The sequence below is a fragment of the Pleurodeles waltl genome, chromosome 3_1 (genome assembly GCF_031143425.1).
Source record: "Pleurodeles waltl isolate 20211129_DDA chromosome 3_1, aPleWal1.hap1.20221129, whole genome shotgun sequence".
NCBI lineage: Eukaryota > Metazoa > Chordata > Amphibia > Caudata > Salamandridae > Pleurodeles > Pleurodeles waltl.
The window spans coordinates 989,825,051-989,846,461 of record NC_090440.1 but is presented as its reverse complement, the minus strand read 5'-3'; the positions used below and the strand labels follow the sequence as shown (position 1 = coordinate 989,846,461).

The 21,411-nt window shown below is 42.9% G+C and overlaps 1 protein-coding gene across 6 annotated transcripts in view; it reads left to right on the top strand.

Annotated features, from left to right (window-relative positions):
• LOC138284878 (transcription elongation factor A protein 3-like) overlaps positions 1-21,411 on the top strand; it is a 194,315-nt gene that overhangs the window by 109,650 nt on the left and 63,254 nt on the right. For 5 of the 6 annotated variants that reach the window (XM_069224116.1, XM_069224115.1, XM_069224119.1 and 2 more), the window contains 3 exons: positions 3,558-3,620; positions 10,723-10,800; positions 18,805-18,879. In XM_069224116.1, the coding sequence (XP_069080217.1) occupies positions 3,558-3,620; positions 10,723-10,800; positions 18,805-18,879 (216 nt within the window). The remainder of the gene's footprint in view (positions 1-3,557; positions 3,621-10,722; positions 10,801-18,804; positions 18,880-21,411) is intronic. The other variant, XM_069224117.1, reaches the window with a different exon arrangement.

The following is a 21,411-nucleotide window of genomic DNA, read 5'->3' as shown; positions in this document are numbered from 1 at the left end:
TATCGCTTGCGTAGTTCGATCTGGGTTCTTGGTTGACTTGGCTCTACCGGCCATTTTGGCTGTTATGAGATTGCCTCCCGATCCACAGGGATTTCGCACTGATGGGCTTGCGGTTAGGCAGCAAAGCAAAGGAGCATCCAGTCCTAATTTGGTTAATTATGGCCTGTGTGTTCAGTGACAAATACTACAGTCATTGATGAGTTCAATGTTCTAACTCTGCGTTCCCGTGGAGCTGTCCACCGGGCATGTTGAAGTATGTAGAGGATACTGTCATTGGGGGAGAACACTAGCTTCTTCTTGTGTGGCGGTAGGGCTTGATGCCAGGGGTTTCCCTCAGATAGAGGGTAGAGTTGCTGGGCGGCCGGGTTAGGCGCCGAGGCGCGGGAAAGATCCTGGGTTGAGGCGCTCGCGAGGTGCTGCAAATATATCTTGAGCAGCTAGGAACACTTGCGGCAGGGACCCTCCGCTAGGAAGTCCAGGGCAGTCCACTCATCCACAGTCCGGCCCAGCCATCCATTCTGCCTTTGGTGAATAAGCTGTGCTCCCAGGAGCACGTAACGCGCTTCTGTCTTGTCCAGTTGCGTGGATGGAGCGGTGGAGTGAAAAAAGGGGGGGGGGGGGGGGGCGGTTGCCGCCCCCTAGGTTTACCTCCTCTGTGTAGATTGGTGTTCCCCTCCTCGTAGGCGCCCTCCTCACCGTAGTCTTTAATTTATCCTTTTCTTTATTTCCCCCCTTTTCTTTTTTTTTTTTTTTCCCTTTATTTTGAAGTTGAAATATTTCTGGTCCTGGAATCCCCGCTGCCTGCTGAGCCGCCACCGCCTCTCGTCTGCCCCACCGGGCCTCCTCACTGCTCCTTCGCCGATTTCATTCCTGCCGGCCGCCGATATCCAAAATGGCGCCCAAGCTCTTCAAGTCTATGTCCCGGAGCGCCCAGCAGGACTACACTGCTCAAGCCTCCTCCAGACGCGCCTCCCCTGCTCTCCCAGTCGCGGGTAGGCGGGGAGGTAGGCAGCGGCCGCGCCCGGTGAGATCGCGACCGGGGCTGCAGCCGCAGCTCCCCTCGCCTCGCGCTACTTCCGACGCGGACCGACGAGTCCCAGACTCGCCTCGCAAGGTCCGGAGAGCGCTCGTAGCGCGCGCTGAGTGCCCCGGTCTCCCCCAGCCTCGCCGCCGTCCCGGCCGTCACTGCCAGGCCGTAGGGGGGGCGCCTGTTAGGATATCTTGAAGTGGCCGGGAACGGAGCGCTGGGATCAAGCGACCGTCCCGGCCGCCATCTTGGCTCCTCCCTGCTAGCCATCATGATAAAACTCTAATAGGAATATTCCATACAGCAAGATGTTTAACATAAAAAGGAATTGTTCAGAGAGAAGTTAAATGGAGAAACATATCACTAAAGCAAAAAATAGGTTTTTGTTTTGCGGGTATCCTACAGATATAATAGAAACAGCATATGATGTATAAAAATCAAAGGTGAGGAACATCTAACAACAAAATCTTGAAAACATAAAGATAATGAAGGGGATTATAAAATAAGAATTATAACAACTTATAAGAAGGAGGTCCCACTAATCAGGAAAATATTTCAGAAACATTGGTACATATTTTTGAAGGGATTTGACTTAAAGGAGAGAATTGGGATTACCCTCTCATGTTGTTTCAGAAAGCCCCTTCAATATGATCAATGTTTGTAAAAAGCGACTTTAAAGAAGAGAAACAAGATAATTTGTTAAGAAGGAAGAAAAGTTGGCTTTTGGACATGTTTAAATGCCAAACATGCAAACAATCCAAACAATCATTGAATGTTACAGAATTTAAAGTGAGATGGTAGAAAGTTCTTGGTGAGGAAATATAATAATTGCAATACTACATTTTTTAATTTACATGTTGGAAGGTCCGTGCAAAAATATTATGTTGGGGGTACAACTTTATTGTATAAAGGTATTTTGTAACACTACGAGCAATTACCAATCCGGACCCTTTGTATCACATTGCAAGACATTATCTTAAAGAAGGTAATTATCAACTGTCAATCGTGTCTGTAGTGCCAATTTCCAGAAGACAAGACGGGGGTCGTGCCTTCATAGTGAGAGCTGCCCAGCTCTGGAATCAGCTTCCTGCTTCTCTTAGGCACTTAACCGATCTGCTTCAATTCAGAAAGGTGCTGAAAACCTGACTTTTTCCACACTAATCCCTATTGTTGTCTCTTCTAGTGCAGTTGTCTTTTTCCCTGTTTTCCTAGTGCCAGGATACCTTTTAGGTGACAGTGCACGTTATAAATGAATAAATAAATAAATTAATTAATAATTGAAGATTTGAATCACCATATTTTTGGGGAGCAGAGGTAGTGGAGAAACAGTACTTGGTGGTGACTTTGTTAGAAAACTCAGAAATTGGACCCAAAATATATGAGATTTAAAACGAAGGATCCCACAGGACATAATCAGGATGAAGAATTCCATGTTCATTTGTAGTTTCAGAAATTGTTATGGACAGTGACATTAGTTCTACTGCTTTGCAGGGACAGACTGACATGATATGTAAAAAGTTAAGCTAAAGCAACTACTTCTCTGTTAGAACAGGTTCCTCTGTTTCCTTGCCTGAACTCCGCGGGCAGGGAAACAGGAAACCTCCGCTCGAATGAAGTGAGAGCTGCTTGAAAGCTTTCACTTCATCTGAGTGTAGTGTTTGCTGTAGCTTGGCAGGAGCTGTCAAAGCTCCAGCCAAGTCACAGCAAACAGCTATGTCCCAGGGCTGTGCGGGAGGGTGACGGTCCCCAGGACCATTAATGGCTCCTTAAGGTGTGGCCTCCCTCCAGCATCTAAATAGCCCTGGTGAGGTGGTGGTCCCCGAGGTCTGGGGGTCTGCAACAGACCCCCTATCTCTTTTTAAATTAGTCCCAGGAAGGTGGTGGCCCCAGGGCTGTGCGGGGACCGGGCGGCTCCCCTGTGTTTCATTTGTTTAAAGCCCTGAAGAGGTGGCAGTCCCGGGGGGTGGCGGCCCCTGGGGCTGTGGGGAGCCCGTTCACATTCAATCTTACTTTTGTGCCTCAGGGAGTGGCGGTACCGGGGGCTGCGGCGTAAAAAATCTCTGCAGAGTTACTTCCTCTCTTTTGTTAGCATTTGCATCCAATTAAGGATATTCTTACCACTTCACACACATGCACAGACACACACATACACACACACACATACACACACTCTCTCTCTCTCTCTCTCTCTCTCTCTCTCTCTCGCTTCCTCCCAGCTGTTTCAAGTGATTAGTTTATTCTTGCAAAACGTTGTTCACAGCCACACAGCCAGCAAGTGTTTTGTAACCTTGTCCCTGCTTCAAGGTTGTTAGACAAAAGAATACATTTAAAATGCAACTGTACTTATCTTCAATATTCTGAGAGAGAGTGAGCGAGAGAGAAAGTGTGTGTGTGTGAAAGGGAGTAACTGATTTTCTTCTAATTTCTTTTCTGCACTAAAGCATTTTGTGAAGAATTGCAAGTGCTCTCCGTCTATCAAGGGATCAGTGAAATCATTGTCTAAAGTTTGTTCTTTCATTCATCCCTACAGAAAGGCTTCTGCAGATGCAAGACCCACCACCGTTTCTCCTCTGAAGCGTCCATCCACAGAAAGGTAAACTGTTTAGATGTGGGCATGTTTCCCTTTTTTCTCCCAAAAACGTTTTTTTCCAAATTATTTAACTCTCATATCCCTTATTGTAAAGTACCTACTCACTCAGGACTAGTTGAGTGATACTTTTTATATTTCTTACAGTGAAGCAATTCACCATGGAGTTATGACATTTACTGTTGTTTCATAAACATAAAGCTCTGTACTTGCAATTTCATGTTATCCTTTGACTCTCAGGTTGACCACTATGGTAATGTTCAGAAGAAGAAAGAAAGTCAAATAATTGGACAACTGGATATGCCCCACTGTTTGGAGGATTACAACATTTCTGAAATTATTGAAAATATGCCTGTAATAACCCACCTGTTTGACTTTCAGAAAATGCCTCCATTGCCTAGGGAAGCCATACTGGCAAAGTTTTCCTGTATTTAGGAGTACTGGCAGAAGTATTTTTATGTTTAAGTAAATCACAATGCCCATATGGATTTGCCTATAGGCGATTCTTCTCAGTTTAGTTTCATTTGAATTTATTAGTGATTGGGCAATAAAAGCAACTGCACCCATAAAAAGATTACGAATAAACAATTTGTGAAGCGATATTGACCCTAGATAGTTTTGCCAGAATACAAGGCATGTTACTGACAGCTGTTTACAACACTAAAACAACATTCATCTCTTAAATCAATAAAGTAACCAGTACTGTTTTAATTACACATTAATTGCACACCACCCGCATTCACCACTGGCAGACTCTAACAGATTTATCATAAAATCACAGACCTTTACTAGACCTGATTAAAACAGAAGGTTGGTTCCTCTGAAACAAGTTATAAACCCTATTCCCAAGCCTAATTCTCTTGGAGTAGGACATCAAAACTTAGGGCCTGATCTAGAGTTCAGCAGACATAGTATGTACTATCAGTCTGGTGGAGAACTTTCCTACTGCCATGTCAAGAATAGTCTGCCTGCCGAAGCGAAGAACTCTTGCAATGGCAGGAACCGCTGTAATCGCAGTTTCTGTCCATGCATTTAAGGTTAGATAGATGGCTCCGTCAACATGATGGAGCTATAAGTCAAGCTTTCAAGTCTTTCAGTTTTTAAAAACAAAATACCCAAATCTGGATTTTGTTTTTGAAAATAAAAAAAACAATTACCCCCTCACCATGGGAGGTTTCTCCTCTGGTGTAGGAGTCTAAAAAATATAAACTTATTTTTCTTTTTTTGCTCCGTATCCACCTAAATCAGAGACTTGAGCCTGCTAAATGTGGAATAGATATCTTTGGCATCCAAATTAATTTAAGGTTAAGAAAGACCGGATTCCACTCTATTTCACATAGGTCATTTCTGTGCATTTGTTGTTGTATGTGGCATCTGAACTGGGTAGAGTATATGTGATAAAAGGTTTTGCAGCAAGCACAGACATACTGTATATATAATGTGTTTGTGCTGAATGTGTTCGTTAGGATATGGATGTCACCTTACCAGTAACAATAGTCCTGCTAGCAATATCAACCTTGCTCTTCTGGTGATAATCACTTCTGTACCTTGGTCAAATGAATAAATACTGTTATATCACTACACACGTTTTGCTTTAACCTTTTTTTGCATAATGACTTTCTCAGTCTCTCATGCCATTGTCATCCTTCCAGTGTGGACATCTGTTTCCTGCGGTACTGTAATTAGTATGTTATCAAGTACATTTTATTCTCTTTCTTCTACATCTGTACAGACATATATTTTAAGTGGTCTATTGAAAATTGAGTTTCTGTTTGTCGGAGTATTGACCCTGTACATGCAAGAACCACAATCCTAGTCAGGGTGAGACTTTCTGCAACACAACACACATTAACACAATGAAAACACCACAAAAGACTCCATCCAAGGTTACAAAAATAGACAATACTTTTATAGCTAAATCACGAGCAAAACTACAAAAATCCAATAAGTGGAAGTCGAGTTATGATTTTTCAAAGAATTCTAGCCTTAGAAGCATTAAGCCCCAATGGGGGTTATCTGGCCACGCTGGAATAGGGCAAAGTCACTATAGAGCACAGGCTGTAGTCAAGAGCCAAGCAGACCTGGTGAACAGATTACCTTGATCCTGGTTGTAACAGAAAGTTGCAGAGTGTAAGCGAGCTTTGCGTCAATCGAGGCCAGGTCCACAGTTGAGGTGATGCATAGATTTTCTTCATGCAGTGATGGTGATGTGTCATTTCCGATGACGGGGAGCCAAGCTGAGAGCTGATGGTTCTGAGGTGCGATGCGCCGGGTTTCTGCACGCAGTCAAGGAGATGCATCGATCTCTTCAAGCTGCTGCAACAGTGATGCACGGCTCTGAACGTTTGGCTCTTGATTGCGAGGCATTAGTTCAGAGAGTGACGTGCCGGTCCAAGTCCCACAACAGGGTCTACGTGCTGGTTCTGCTTCAAGCAGACTGGAGATGCATTGATTTCTCTGATGCAAGTATCTGTGTCCACTTCCAGTGAACTAGGCACCGGAGCAGGGGTAGAGACTTCGATATCCCTGAGTCTCAAACTACAGGAGGCAAGCCAGCACACCCTTGGAGATAACTTCAGCTGCAAGGCAGAGTTCAGCTCTCCCTCTGGGCTCAGAGAGCGTCAGGCAGCAGGGCAGCATAGCAGAAAAGCAGTCCTTCCAGGTCAGCAGTCCAGCAGAGTAACAGTTCTTCTGATGGTGTCCAGTTGTAGGTCGAGAGGTGTCTGATTTGCTGGCTTTAGTAACACAGTACTTATACCCAGTTGTGCCTTTGAGGTGGGGTGACTTTAAAAAAGGGTCTTTGAAGTGCACAGAGGCCCTTTCTCCCCAGCCCTGGATCCAGACTATTAATAAGGGTAATCAGCTCTGTGTGTGGGAACAGGCACTGCCTATTCAGGTGTAAGTGCCAGCCCCCCCACCCTTCCTGGCAGAGGAAGAGCCATGAGAATGCAGCTGAGTGCTCAGACACACCTAACCTTCCTGCGTTTGTGGCTGTCTAGAGGGAATGCACAAAGTGTAGTTGTCACCGCAGATGTGTATTGGAGACAGGCTGCAGGCACACAGAGCTGTGAGAGCAGAGAAATGTCCACATTCTAAAAGTGGCATTTCTAAAATAGTAATGTTAAATCTGACTTTACCAGTAAAGAGGATTTATCATTACCAACCCAATGGTATGAAACATGACATAGCCACTCCTTCTCAATCAGGAATTACATCTTAAAAGTGTAATAAGGAATTCACAATGTTAATCATTGAGAGGAGCAGGCCTCACAGTAGTGAAAAATGAATTTAGGTGTTTTACACTACTGGGGCATGCAAAACATAAAAGTACATGCCCTACCTTTTACTTACACAACACCCTGCCCTATGGGCTACCTTAAGCCTACCTTAGGGGTGACATGTGTAATAGATGGGGAGTTTAGGGCTTGGCCAAAGGTTTTAAATGCCAGTCCACAGGCAGTCAAACTACACACACAGGCCCTGCAGTGGCAGGCCTGAGATATGTTTAAAGGACTAGTTAGTGGGTTGCACAATTAGTGCTGCAGGCCCACTAGTAGCATTTATTTTACAGGTCCTGGGTAAACATAGTGCACTTTATTAGGGACTTTAAATATGCCAGTTGTTAAACACCAATGTTACCATGTTGTGGGGAGAAGCACATGAGCAGTGGTAAAGTGATCAGAGTCCTAAGGCCGACAAAAAGGTTCAGCAAAACATGGAGTGTAAAAGGGAAAAAGTTTAGGGTGACCCTTCAAAGAGGGCCATTTTCCAACATGGTCGTTGTAAGGTATTTTGTCATGGTGTCTGCCTAAACACCTACAATGCTCTATTGTATTCTCCATGGAGGTTTATCTCTTCTGAAAATCAACGCATTTTTTTTCTTGAGGGTGAGAATGATTTCTTACTGTTCACGTTCCTTGGTTGAGTTGTTGCCTTACATCTATGTTATTACACTAGTTATCTGGTGATGTTTGGGAAATTTGGAAAATATATCTCCATAGCACACGTCTCGTTTATGAAGCACTTGTTTTATATCCAGGAATCTTTACCTCTTGAAGTCTGTCTCATTTGAGTAATGGACAGATATATACATTTACATTCACCATAATTTAATTATATCATTTTTGAGATTCCAAGAGCAATTTATGTGCTTCTTACTACCATAGAACACAAGCGATGTTTGGCAGATCATAGATGTCATTTTTTTTAGAGGATCGACCATATAAATGTCGTACATCTAACTGGGGAGAAAACGTGATGTTCAGCGGGTCAATGAGCCACTTTACCAGAACTCCTGTTGAGTCCTTTTACTGTACATTCTCTGGTATGGGGCTCCTGTCTTCCAGTTCTGTATTTTTTAGTGTAGGTTACATATTCCTGATGCCTATTCTGACGTGTGATTGATTCAATCCTTTACCACATCTTCCATTTTTTCTAGTGTCTTAAGTAAACTTGTTCTACTTGATCGTATTGATTTCATTTCTTAGTCGTCTTGGAGATCTTCATCTTTCTAGTTCATTATCATTATGGGGTTTGCAATTTCTCTTAGCATGGAGTTTAATGAGACTAGTGACACTGGGAAGGGGTGGGTAAGTTTCCTTTAATTTATCGTGTTCTTCACTGGACATCCCCTGAAACAGTGTTTTTCTCTGCATTAGATGCCACAGAATTGCAGTATATGTTTATTCCTAATATTCCTATGAGCATGTGTGTTATCTGGTGCATATTGCGTGAATTTAAAGTCTTAACATATTACTTAGCATATGAATCACACTGGATTCTTGAAACAATTGCCGCAAGAGATATATTATACTTAGGGGTACCTAAATCCTCAATTAGTTTTTGAATTTGTTAATAGATCACATATAACCATATTGATGATGGAGTTACTTGAAAGCTGTGTAATATTTCCATGAATTTAAAACGGGTAATTTAGAGTTTGATACAGTGGGTGAACTGCCCTGCCAAACTTGTTTTATCCTCTTTGTTTAGAGGTGGGCAAAGCTCTGGGTTTCTTGGGAGGGAGCCTTAGCTCACGCCACAGTCGAAAACCTTTGACCTAGCAGCCCCTATACCACAGGGCTGCAAAGTCATACTAATGGGATGATGATCTCTAGGTTTCATACCAAGGATTGCCATGTAAGGCTTGGTGATCTGTGGCAAAGGATGCAGTGCTGTGGAAGAAAATTTTGTGTACAGCAGGGCCTTCAATATTTTGATTTTCAAGAACAAACTTGTGCTGTGATAGTTTTTTCTTGAAAAACAAAAAGGTTTGCCAAGTAAATGCCACAATCATGGTACCCACTCATCATACTCTTCAGCTTTCAGAGCCACCATTGCAGCAGTAGAAGCTCTGAAGTCTTAGAGACCCCTGCAGGCCAGGAATGGATGTCTACATTTTTCAGGCAGACCTCCATCACAGGAATGGTGGCCGTAGCCTCTGCTGACCTGGCAGCCAGCAGGCCCACTTCTAAATTAGGATCTTTCTATTGTTAAAGTCGAGTATGGAAATTTGGTCTACCATGACAATACCAAAATCTAACCTGAACTTTATGTAATATTTGAAAAGCAGAATCTTGATGGGCCTAGCTGTTTGAAGGTGTTTCCAATTGTAATGAGATGATTGATTTATTTGTCACCTTCAGTGGTACCCTTGAGATGGGGTTGTTGCACATGAACATTTTTTAAATCTTTTTGTGTGGATAAAACTACCTGATGGTGTATTCAGGGTCCTGCTGACACCACATCTCACACTAGTTTTGTGACTGTTGAGCTTTTAGAAAGATCACTGGGTGGTAAACGTGATACACTGTGTATTTTTCCTTGTTTAGTTTTAGTATTTTATTTGCTAATTCAAGCAAATAGTTCGGAAATTTGGTGGCAGAGGGTGATTACACCATATGCTTGATAGAAAATTAGTATGTTCAATACTGTATGTATAATTATAAATATCTGAGTGCTGAAACTTTGAAATGCCAATTCAAACACCAAACCATCCTAGAATCACTGTGTAATGCATTTATACATGGTGTTGTGATCTTTGACTGTCTGTACATATGTGATCTGTAGTGGCCTCCAGTTCAAGGCTTAAAAGGAAACGTTTTCTTTACACTCCAGCTGTGCTAAATCCAGGTCTGGGCATTCCAGATTGTAATCCCATCGGCATATAAGAACAGGCTGACTTGGCGCACACTGGAGCTGGTGATGTCATCAGCATTGGGTACAATTAATTGATGTTAAAAATTCAGATTTCACCAAGGGGAACCCTATGGCCTAACATCATATCACAGTAAAACCTGGCTACCAAAATCTTTGGCCACTGCGGATTCGTACATCACTGCGACAGACAATGACATCATACGGGTATCTCTGTAGCAGAGGACAGTGGCCCTGTTCAACATAGACACACATTCTCCACTACGTTCTCTGTCCTCATTTCCTCTACTCTCAACTTCAACTCATCATTGTCAGTTACACACTCCTTTTTTTCTCTGTATTGCTTGACTCTCAAGTTCTCTACGACTAGCCTTTGGGGACTCTTTACTAACATCTGCCTTCTCTAACAGCCTTTCATGTGCCATTTTCAATTTGTCAGTCCTTCCACATCATCTGCCTTCCTCTTCATCTCTTATTCTACCCTGTTTTCTTCTAACGTCTTCTTCCCTTGTCCACTATAAAAACAGACAGCATACCATGTGCGGGGTATGGTAAAGTAGACTGTAAGCCTACTTTCATACTAAGAACAATGAATATTATGGAAGTACTTGAGTTATCACTTAAAAATTAATGGGAGTAGCTATGCAAGCTTTCCCATCGTTTTTAGCCTGCTTATGACAGTTAAGAAGTCGACCAACCGTATGCAAATCAGTCAATCCCATCTCTAAAATTGTCTGGTCCAAACGTCTAGACAACATACCCTCCACATGAGACAACAACTGAGACAACAACCAGCCCCATGTATGTTTTATCTCAGTGGACCTATTCATTTGAGGTGCTTAAGTCTGATGTCAAGAGTCCCAACTCTGGGTGAATCCGTTACTCTGACAGAGACACATTGGTAAACAATAAATGCAGACTTTTTTCTCATATTCTCTTCCTTGACCTTCAGGAGACCATCAACAAGCTCCAACCCAGCAGCATCTCCTCCAGTCCCACGAAAGAATTCAACTGAGAACAGAGATGAACGGTAAGGGTCAAAACTGTAGCCACTGGAAACTGAAGAACACATAAACAAGCATTGGCAGAGCCAAAAGGTCTTGCCTTTGGGTCCTTTGGCATTGGAAATGCTTTTTACCCACGCTGCACAGCACTGGCAAGATGCTGTGGAGGAAGGAAACATCTAAAAAAAGGCACATCATTTGGTAGGTACGTGCATGCTGCATTAAGCATGCCCACCTACAAAATGATGTATCTGCGATTTTTTGTTTTACTTATCTGAGATGAATTGGTAAATTAAAAAAATATGTAGAAGTAACACAAAAGTGCTTTTAAGGCAGGTCTGTAGCAGTTCACTGCCTGGTCCTCCGGAACAAAAAGTAATTAAAAAAAAGACTGCAGATTGGGGTCGGAGGCAGCAACAGGGAGCAGAAGGGTTTGAGGGGCCAGTAGCAGAGGGCAGCAATGGGAAGCAGGACTGTGGAAGGGAGCAACAGCGGAAAGTGGTGGGATGGGAGGGGGAAGCAACTGGGAGTGTGTGGGGGAGGTAAAGAGCAGCAGTCAGGGGAGATGCACGTGGGCGAGAAAACAAGGTGCATAACAGAATCACATGAGGGTGATCCCAGCATGGAAGAAGCTATGGGGAAAATACTGGGGCAAGAGAGCAACACAGAGTGCGGCAGTGAGGGGAAAGAGAAGTAGGTGATGGAGGCAGCTGGAAAACCTATGCACTCTCATGGAGTGCTTATCAAAAAATAATATATAGCTTAATGAAAAGTAAGCAGTGGAAGAAGTAAAGATGCTATGCTCCAACGAAAGGAGAAACACAGAAGAGGAAGGCAGGGCAACGAGTACAAACCAAGCAAATGCGAGTGACAATAAAACCAACTAATTGTAAGCAATAGGGGCCACATGTACAAAGATCCGGTTTTGTGACTCACAAACTGCGAGTCTTAGAGACTCGCAATTTGTGAGTCGCAAAACCAGATGTACAACAGTGCACTTTACACTGTTTGTGATTCCCAATGGGGTCGCAAATGACCCACTTCATGAATATTCATGAGGTAGGTCGCAATTTGCAACCCCATTGGGAATGACCGCCCTCACAGGGATGGTGGCCTGCTGGAGACAGCAAAGCACCATGTCTGTGACTGCTTTTAAAAAAAGCAATTTTTTTTTTTGAAATGCAGCACGTTTTTCTTAAAGCAAAACGAGATGCATTTCAAAAACAAAAATGAAAAGTTTTCTTTTCATTTTTTCAGAGCAGGCAGTAGTCCGTGGGACCACAGCCTGCTCTGAAAAAATATTTTCGCTGCCATTCATAAAGGGGAAGGGGTCGCGAATGGGTTAGAACCAGTTTGAAACTGGTGCTAACTGCGATTGTTTTGGGACCGCATTCGCGGTCCCAAAACAATCATACATACCATTTGGATTCGGTATCAGGAAGGGACGCACTTGACACGCCCCTTCCTACTACTGAATCGTAAAACCCAAACTGTGATTCGGTAACAAGTTACCGAATCGCAGTTTGAGCCTTGTACATCCCAAAAAGCATTTTTCAAGTCGGAAACGGGCCGATTCTGCGAATCGGCCCCTTTGCGACTTGAAAAATGCTTTGGGCATCTGGCCCTAGGTGAGCTGTAAGCCCACAGTTCACAATATCTCTTTTGCAATCAGAGAGCTTGCGCTGACTGTCAGGTGAGACCTAAAAATTTGCTTTTTACTTGGATTTCTTGTATGGTATTATTGAAGTATTGTTGGTGCTGGCTGCATGAAGACGGTGTAATTGATTACCTCTGTCTGGTTTCTCTGTCTGTCCACCCATTATTGAGATTGACTTCTTATTCATGTTCCCTTGCTCCTGTGGTAGAAAGCCTATCCCCAAACAAATCCCCCTTTGCTTGTTTGCTTGTGAGAGACAAGATAAAAACTCTGAATGCGTAGCAGAAAGTATTGGTAGTACCAGTTTGTTCTTCTTATTTGTGGAAACAAGCCTCTTCTTGTTCCATACTCTATAGCTCTTCAGTTTGAGCTTTCTTGTCCTTGCACCAGTTGACGAACATCAACCCGGACTCATTTATTTGTAAGTTAATTACCTGGGTCTGAGACATCATAGGTCAAGTCTGTTTTGTTATGGGGGAAGGTCAGTAAAGCTGATTCATTTAAGGCTTATATGCTATAAGCCTTTCCAAACTATGGGTTTAGAGTTCATACTCCTGGTCACTCCTCAGATAACTAACACATTTCCCTGATAAAGAACCCATGTTTAGATGTTGGACATTTGTTCCAGCACCCCCAACACCAAACTTCAAAAAAGTTTAAAATGTTCATTATTTTCACAATAGGAAAAAAGCAAACTGTTTTGACTCTGACCGTTTGTGAATAATACTCTTCACTGAAGAAATCAAACAGAGAATGGCAACATAAAAAATTTACCCTAACAATATGGAAATATTTTGAAAAAGAGAAATTGGGAATTGAAAGGATGTAAAATGAGACTTGCCAGGCTCTGTCAATTGGAATCTGTGAGAGAAATGAAAGGGAACACAAACCATCACGCACTGAAACAAAGAAAAAAACTAAAAACAGCAGCGAGAACGCAGGGGCAGACTTTAGACTAGCATAGCAGGCGTGTGCTTCATAGGTCCAAGAGTCTCATTCAAACCACATTTGTGTCTCAGTATTCACTATGTAATTGTTATTTATTAAGATTAACTGTATATGATTTATTTTAGATGCATAGCATGAAAATATAGCAAAGATTTTGCACTCCTTTCCCTACCTCCAATATATTGGCAGAGGCCCATTATTCCATGATTATAAACAGTGTTTGTTTGGATGGAAAGAAATTTAAAAGAGAACTAGGCAAAAATATTTAACATGTGAAGTTAACAAATACATATTTAAGAGCAAGAGGAGTAGAGACTCCTGAAGAACACACTTTTCCTAGGAATCCAGAGAGACATAAGAGGAGAGGCAGTGGTAAACTGAGACATGATGATTGTGTGTAGAATGCTAAGAAAGTTACCATGGTCTTCCGTTAAGGTATGTTAAAGTAAGGAGTAGTGTGAGAAAATCCCCCTTTTAGCAAAGTCACCTTCATTTTCTTTGCTGACTTTTCTTGCTAGTTTTCAGACTCTGCACACTGGGGCATTGCTGTGCAGTGCCTACTGTATATACTCTAACCTTTAAAAAATGTAATAATTGGCTAACCCCTGATTTACATTTTTAACTCTCCTTTAAGGCCATATGCCATAGTGTAGAAACTACAACTGTGGCATGGAAAGTTAAATGTCACCTGTCAACTGCAGGACTTATTGTGCCATCCACTAGAGCGACAAAGGAACACATGCCATCAGGCCTACCATTGTAATCGGACTACTGCAGTGGAAAGCCTGCAGTAGTCCTTTTGAGAGGTAAAACCCTTTCTTTAAAATATTAGTAAGTCACACCTGTGCAGGTCGTGTGGTCCACAAGGTAAGGTGCCTGGTATTTAAAAGTGGGACTTGTAGAAAATTAATATTACCACTTCGTACAGCTACAAGGTCCTCAAAGCTATTTTCACTGTGGCAGGCTTAGCTGTCCCACTAAAAAAATCAGAATACATATTAAAATATTGTATTTCGGGAAGCGAAGCAACAAAAAAAAAAAGTTTGATAGTTATTAAAAATCCAATTCAATGGTGAAGTCAGACTTTTAAAAGGTTATCTTTCCCTGCTGGTAGTTCCTGGATGCTAATGTGCTCTAACTCTCCATCAAGTCCCAATCTTATTTGACCTAGATGAGGTGTGAATGAGGTCTGAAATTCCTCCCAGGAGCTACACAATAAGTCTTTGTGATTCACAGGGTGACCTGATTTGACAAGGGTAACTTCTTTGAACTGAAAGGAAGGATGGGACCCGCAAATCTCTTGGCACCACAATGTCACTTCCTGCTTGACAGGTCTGTTTGAGCAGCAAATAGCACTTTGACAGGTTTGACAGAAAACAAACCGGAGGCGAAGACAAGTCTTGTATACCCCTATCTAGTACTGAAGGACCCTGCTTTTGTCTTCTCAGACTTTTGTCTCCTGATTTGTGGTGGGTAGAGGGCCTGCTTTGAACTAGATTTAAATGTTAGTTGTGGGTGTACATTGGTGATTTCCATAGTCCACCCCTTTCACACCCTTATTATTAAGACTCAAAGTGTAGCGTGGTTGAGGACTCCAGCCATCTTGTCATTTCCCTGGCACATGGCATTTTGGGACTACATGCAGTAAAGCATATATAAACTATTGAAACATTGGGTAGGATTGCACCTAAAAACTTTTACCTCATTGGTTAGGGAGTGGCCAGGAGTCACCGGCACTCACCTTCTCCTCAGATACTTTCTGGACCTACAGAAGAGGACTGAAACTGCTTTCCGTAACCTGAGACGAGCCCTGAAGGACTGGACCTGCTCCCCCTTGTACGCAAGACACATAAATTGTTTCCATGGATCAGTTGGATGACCTCCTGTGTGGCCACAGGGACATAATGAGCTGCAAGAGGCAATTCCTTGGAAAATCCCAGCTGACCAGTGGCAACTGGAACTTGGAATGGACTTTCCTCATGACCTTTGCCTGACACCATGAAAGTCTGTAAGTGCCGCACTGAGGTCCTGACAATCTTAGAAGTGTACTACTGTGGCAGTAAAGACGTCTGGAAATTTTTGATTTTTTTTTGCTCCAGAGCTACTTGTAAATATGCCATGTAAAGTATCCAATCGCAGTTCTAATAGGTCAGATTGAGTTTCAGGTTTGTCCCACATGAAGAAATCTGCACTTCTGAAAAAGCAGTCTCTTTCTGCACTGGGACTTAGAACCTTTTTAAACCACAAACCTCAAAAGCTACAATAGGACCAATGGGCTTTATGTATCCAATCTTCGGTTCCATGGCAGCAGCTACAATTTCAACTTTGTCCTCTATGGAAAAGAGATTTTTTTCAGAAAAACAACAATACCCTTTTTTTTAATGGGATTTACGAATGTGCTTGAACTTTTCCACTTCTAGGTTCCAGTAGGATCAATATAATTGGTGTGCCGGACCCGTGCTCCATTGCAGTCGGCTTCAAATTGCAACCATTGTATACCATCTGTGCTTCATGCTTTTTGGTATTATTTCTCCTTAAATCTTTAAAAATTCATGCTGCCAAATTCTCCTCTTTAGTTCTATTTTGTTCATTAAATTCGACTTTATTTTTCTAAATTGTAGTGGGATTTTTATTGTGTTGTGTTTGGACATTTTACCTGTTTTGCTTTTACTAAATGCTTTACAAATTTTCGTTAAAGTAAGCCTGACTGCCGGGTGCCATATCTACTAGAGGTTGAGCATAGGTTTAAATTACTAAAGCCTTTTACTGGACCAAACTGGATAGTGACCTTATTACTTGTGGTGAACAGCAATCCAACTCAACAAAAAAAACACATTTATACAAATAGCATACAAGGAGATAAAAACATAGCTATGAAAAAGTGTTAGAAGGATTACCAGGATCGTACGTGTTAGAAATGTGGTCTCTGGTTGGCAGTCAGTTTGCACTCTGTCCAAGTACGAACTCTCACTCTACTCAGGGCAATGAAGTTACACACTCAAGATAAACCCTGCTCACCCCCGTGGTAGCTTGGCACAAGCAGTCAGCCTTATCTCAAAGAAAATGTGTAAAATATTTGTAACAACACACACAGTAATACAGTGAAAACACTACAAAATGGACACCACGCCAGTTTAGAAAAATAGATAATATTTATTGAAAATCAAACAAGACCAAAACAATTAAATTCCAACATACACAAGTTAAGATATGAATTTTCAAAAGAATAAGAGTCTTGCTCGATAGAAAACAATGGAAACTTTGCTGTTACACAAAGTACCTGGTTTGCATCAAAAATAAAGCTGCATGGGCGAATGTGCATCAAAAATGTCAGCAATGCGTCAAGACTTCTCACTTGCCAGCAAGACCGTGTGTCGTTTTCTTCTCTGGGCGTTCCGGACAGGCACCCCAGATCTACGCAGACTTGGTTGACTTTTGACACCAAGTGATGATGTGTGTGAAATCCAGCCACATGGTGTTGGAAAACTGCACTAAATGGGGTTTGCGTCGTTATCAAAAGCCGCAAGTGGGTGTTGCATCATTTCTCCAGCCGCGATGCTTCGATCTCCCAGCCGCGATGCAGGTAGAGCATTGATTTTAGCCGCGAAGTAGATGGCAATTTGTTTTTCAGTCGCGTTGCAGGTGGTGCGTTGAAGTTTTCCCCGCACAATGTTTTGTGTGTGGATTTCAGTCCTTGTTTTGCCAACTTCACCTTTGAAGGGACCAGGGACTGGGTGGGGCACCACTTGGCAGGGCAGGAGTCTCAGCAGAGACTCCAGGTGCTAGCAGAGGAAGTCTTTGATGGCAATGAGACTTCAAAATAGGAGGCAAGCTCAATCCAAGCCCTTGGAGACTCTTCACAAGCAGGAATACACAACAAAGTCCAGTCTTTGTCTTCTTACAGGCAGAAGCAGCAACTTCAGACCAACCCAGCAAAGCACAGTCACAGGCAAAGGGGCAGTACTCCTCCTCCAGCTCTTCAACTCTTTTCCTTGGCAGAGGTTCCTCTTGAATCCAGAAGTAATCTACAAATCTGGTGTTTTGCGTCTACTACTTATACCCTTTCTGCCTTTGAAGCAGGCACACTTCAAAGGAAAGTCTCTGTTGTTTACAGCATCCTGCCTTGCCCAGGCCTGGCCCCAGACACACACCAGGGGGTTGGAGACTGCCTTGTGTGAGGGGAGGCAGAGCCCATTTAGGTGTAAGTGACCACTTCTCCCTCCACTCTAGCTCAGATGGCCCATCAGGATATGCAGGCTACACCCCAGCTCCCTTTGTCTCACTGTCTAGAAGGGATATACAAACAGCCCAACTGTCAGTCTGACCCAGGCAGGCAATCCACAAACAGGCAGAGTCACAGAATGGTTTAAGCAAGAAAATGCCCACTTTCTAAAAGTGGCATTTTCAAATGACAATTTAAAAACAAACTTTACCAAAAGATGTATTTTAAAATTGTAATTTCAGAGACCCCAAACTCCAAATGTTCATCTGCTCCCAAAGGGAAACTGCACTTAAAAGGTATTTAAAGGCAGCCCCCATGTTAACCTATGAGAGAGTTAGGCCACGCAACAGTGAAAACCAAATTTGGCTGTATTTTACTGTTAGGACATGTAAAACACATTAGCACATGTTCCACCTTTAACATACACTGCACCCTGCCCATGGGGCTACTTAGGGTCTACCTTAGGGGTGTCTTACATGTGTTAAAAAGGGATGCGCCTGCACTTGCTGGGTCGAATTTGCAGTTTAAATCTGCACACACAGACACTGCAGTGGCAGGTCTGAGCCATGCTTACATGGCTACGTATGTGGGTGGCACAACCAGTGTTGCAGGCCCACTAGTAGCATTTGATTTACAGGCCCTGTGCACGTCTAGTGCACTTCACTAGGGACTTACTAGTAAATCAAATGTGGCAATCATGGAAAAGCCTATTATACATACATTTAACACAGGAGCACTTGCCCTTTATCACTGGTCAGCTTTGGTAAAGTGCCCAGAGTACTAAAAACAGCAAAAACAGAGTTGAGCACACAGTCAAAATATGGGAAGCAGAGGCAAAAAAGACAGGGGAGACCACGCCAAGGATGCCAGGTTTAACAATATGGCAGGCAGAAGATGTTGATTGTTGGAGTATGAAAACATGAGAAAGGCACTAAAAGCAAAAATAATATGATGCTGTTCTTGAATGACCTAATCAAGGAAAGACATGGATGCATCCAGTGCTGGATTGGGGAAAGACATGAAGAGATTTGTTTCTAGACCACGCTATTGTTTCCCAAAAACATTATCCTCATTTTAAGCTTTTAAGAAGTTTATTGAATAATGGCAGACACAATCAGTTTAGTCATTCAGCTATTCATTAAACAACAACTGCAAAACCTAAACCCTTGCACTGACCTTACCTTTTTTTTCCTTGGCTTCTAGGAGACAATCCTCTGGCTCCAATCCCACAACCTCACTGATAGACTCTCAGAAGAACTCCTCTGGGAGGGAAGAGAGGTAGACAAGCCAATCACTTTGAAGAATGTGCATGCAATTTTAGAAGTAATTCACATGTTCACAAATTCTAACACTGCTGCATGCCTTGAGTCTCACTCTAGGCGTTCCCCAGGCCATACATATATGTTAGGGGCAGTGGGTTCCTGATCTCACTCTTTCTCTAGTTCCAATCAATCAGCAACTTTGACAATAGGTCAGATATACAAAAGAAGGTGTAACTTACATCTGTTGCAAGTTATGTCTACTAATGGTAAATTACAAGTGTTTTGGTAATTCACAAAGTATTCCTACCCAAAGAGGCATAATGTGGCTGTCCGAAGTATCAGGCATACGTACATTGTATTCATGAAAGAATTACACCTATGCATATTTTCTCAACTGTACTTGTGAATATTTTGTACGCTACATGAAATATGTTTGTTTGTGTTTAGGATAATACACATTTTTAATTTATTAAATTAGCTTTCTCTCCAGCTCAAAATGTTTTATCTAACTTGTATTCTTTTTACACCCTTTTCATTGCATAGGCTAAATACCACAATTTCTTAACATTTGTAAACTTAAGTAGCTTACAAATTTGTTTCTCAGAAACATTCACCTTGGAGAATCACATGTAACTTACATACATGCAAATGATACCTTACTCCAGAAGTTTCACGTGGTGAGGGCCTTTAAATCAGACCTGATGTTTAAGTGGTCTACTACTTCTCAATTTTTATGGGATTTGTAGGAAGTATTCTGTAATTATCTAAACTATGTGTTGAAATATTGATTCTGATGTTTTCTGATCATGTTCCTGAGTTAGAATCCATACTGGAAAAATCACATAATTCCTTATTACATTGCTAAAATAACTTGGAATCCTTTATCGAGTTCCCAATAATAATCAAGTTGAGAACTCAGGCTCCAAAACATAAGGACCAGCATGTAGTCCTGTGCCTCTCACATCATGAAGTGGCAAGCCTAGGAGTTACTTTCCATGCTATGTCATTTGTACCAGCAATCTGAGTGGTGCACCATTCCCAACACCTGTGCGTTGGAGGAGAACATCATTGCTTGCCTATTACTCTTTAGCGGATTAAGCTGACAGCACCATGTAAGTTTCTCTATTGCCTCACCATAGATAAAGTGCAGACTGCATTGAACCGCACCACTTCAGTAAAGCAGAGTTCAGATTCATATGGGCTTTAGTGACCCTACCCCTTTCATCTCCATCTAGGTTAAATCCTTGAGGACAACTCTCAAATTTTAGATAAAATGGACTGCATGGCCCCCTCCCCGGGATGATTTTGGCCCTGGGTACCCCATTGCCTGGGGTCTGACCACTTCTTCCTGGGTGCTATGGCTCCACCCAAGCCACAGAGAGTGCAGTTTTGTGGACCAAGAGGGGAGTTTTAATTCTCTCATGTTCCCATCACTCTTGCACTCAGGGAAAAGCAACAAATGCTGCTCCCTGTGTGCGGGAGCAGTTGTTTCATCTGTTTTCCTGCCCGCTTGACAACGAGCAGGGAAACAGTTTTCCTGCTCCTGCCACCTGGGAGCAGACTTACAGTTTGCTCTTGCTTGGCAGGAGCTGTCATTGCTCCTGCCAAGTGACATCAAACTACTATGTCCTTCTGTGGGCACCTTGGGACATAGGTAGCCAGCCCTCTGGGGCAGCAGACCACAGGGCCATAATGGCTCCAGGAGGGGAACTGCGTGCCCCCCTTCTGGTTGTAGTACAAGTCACCAGGGAGGTGGTTGTCCCCAGGGCAAGAAATGGCCCATGAGGTTAGCCGTGCAGCCCTCTCTCCCCCCAGTTATAATTAGTCCATGCCCTGGGGAGTTGGTGCTCCCAGGGGCCGATATGGCACACGAGTGGTGCCGTTTGCCCCCCCTTTTTAAATTACCTTGGCCCCCTGTGAGTGGGTGGATCCCGGGGCCCATAAAGGGGCACCAGAGGAGGGTTGTAAAAGGCCTACAAAGGGGACTGGACAGCCCCCTTCTCACAATTGGACATTGGCCTGGCCCCGGGGAGGTTGTGGTCTAAGGGGCCCATATCAGTCATGGTGGAGGGGCTGCATGCACCTGCCTCTCTATAATGTATAATATAATATGCTCTCTGGACCTGGTTCACCTGAGGGCTCGAATATAAACAAGCGGGGATACTCTGCTTGGTTTTTTTTTCTGGGATCCACGAATCCTCAGCGATTTCATGGGAAAATGTAAAATAATGCTTTTTGGCTCGCAGGAGGATCCTGGGGGGCCCTCACCACCAGGCTGAGGGGGTAAGGGTATTCCTACCCTGCCTATTCTCTTCCTTTTAGCTGTTTTGGGGTACTCGGCTGAGTATGAGTTCCAAAATGGCTACCAACACTTCCTAGTTGAAGTGTTGGCAGTCAATCAGATTTCAACATGAGATCTGGTGTAGGGTGTTTGTCCCTAGATATACAATTTAGTTTTTTCTTTAATTATTCTAAAACTACTGAATGGATTTAAACCAAATCACAAAAAGGGCTGTTTCTGAACCATGAGCTAGCTTTCTTCCAAATT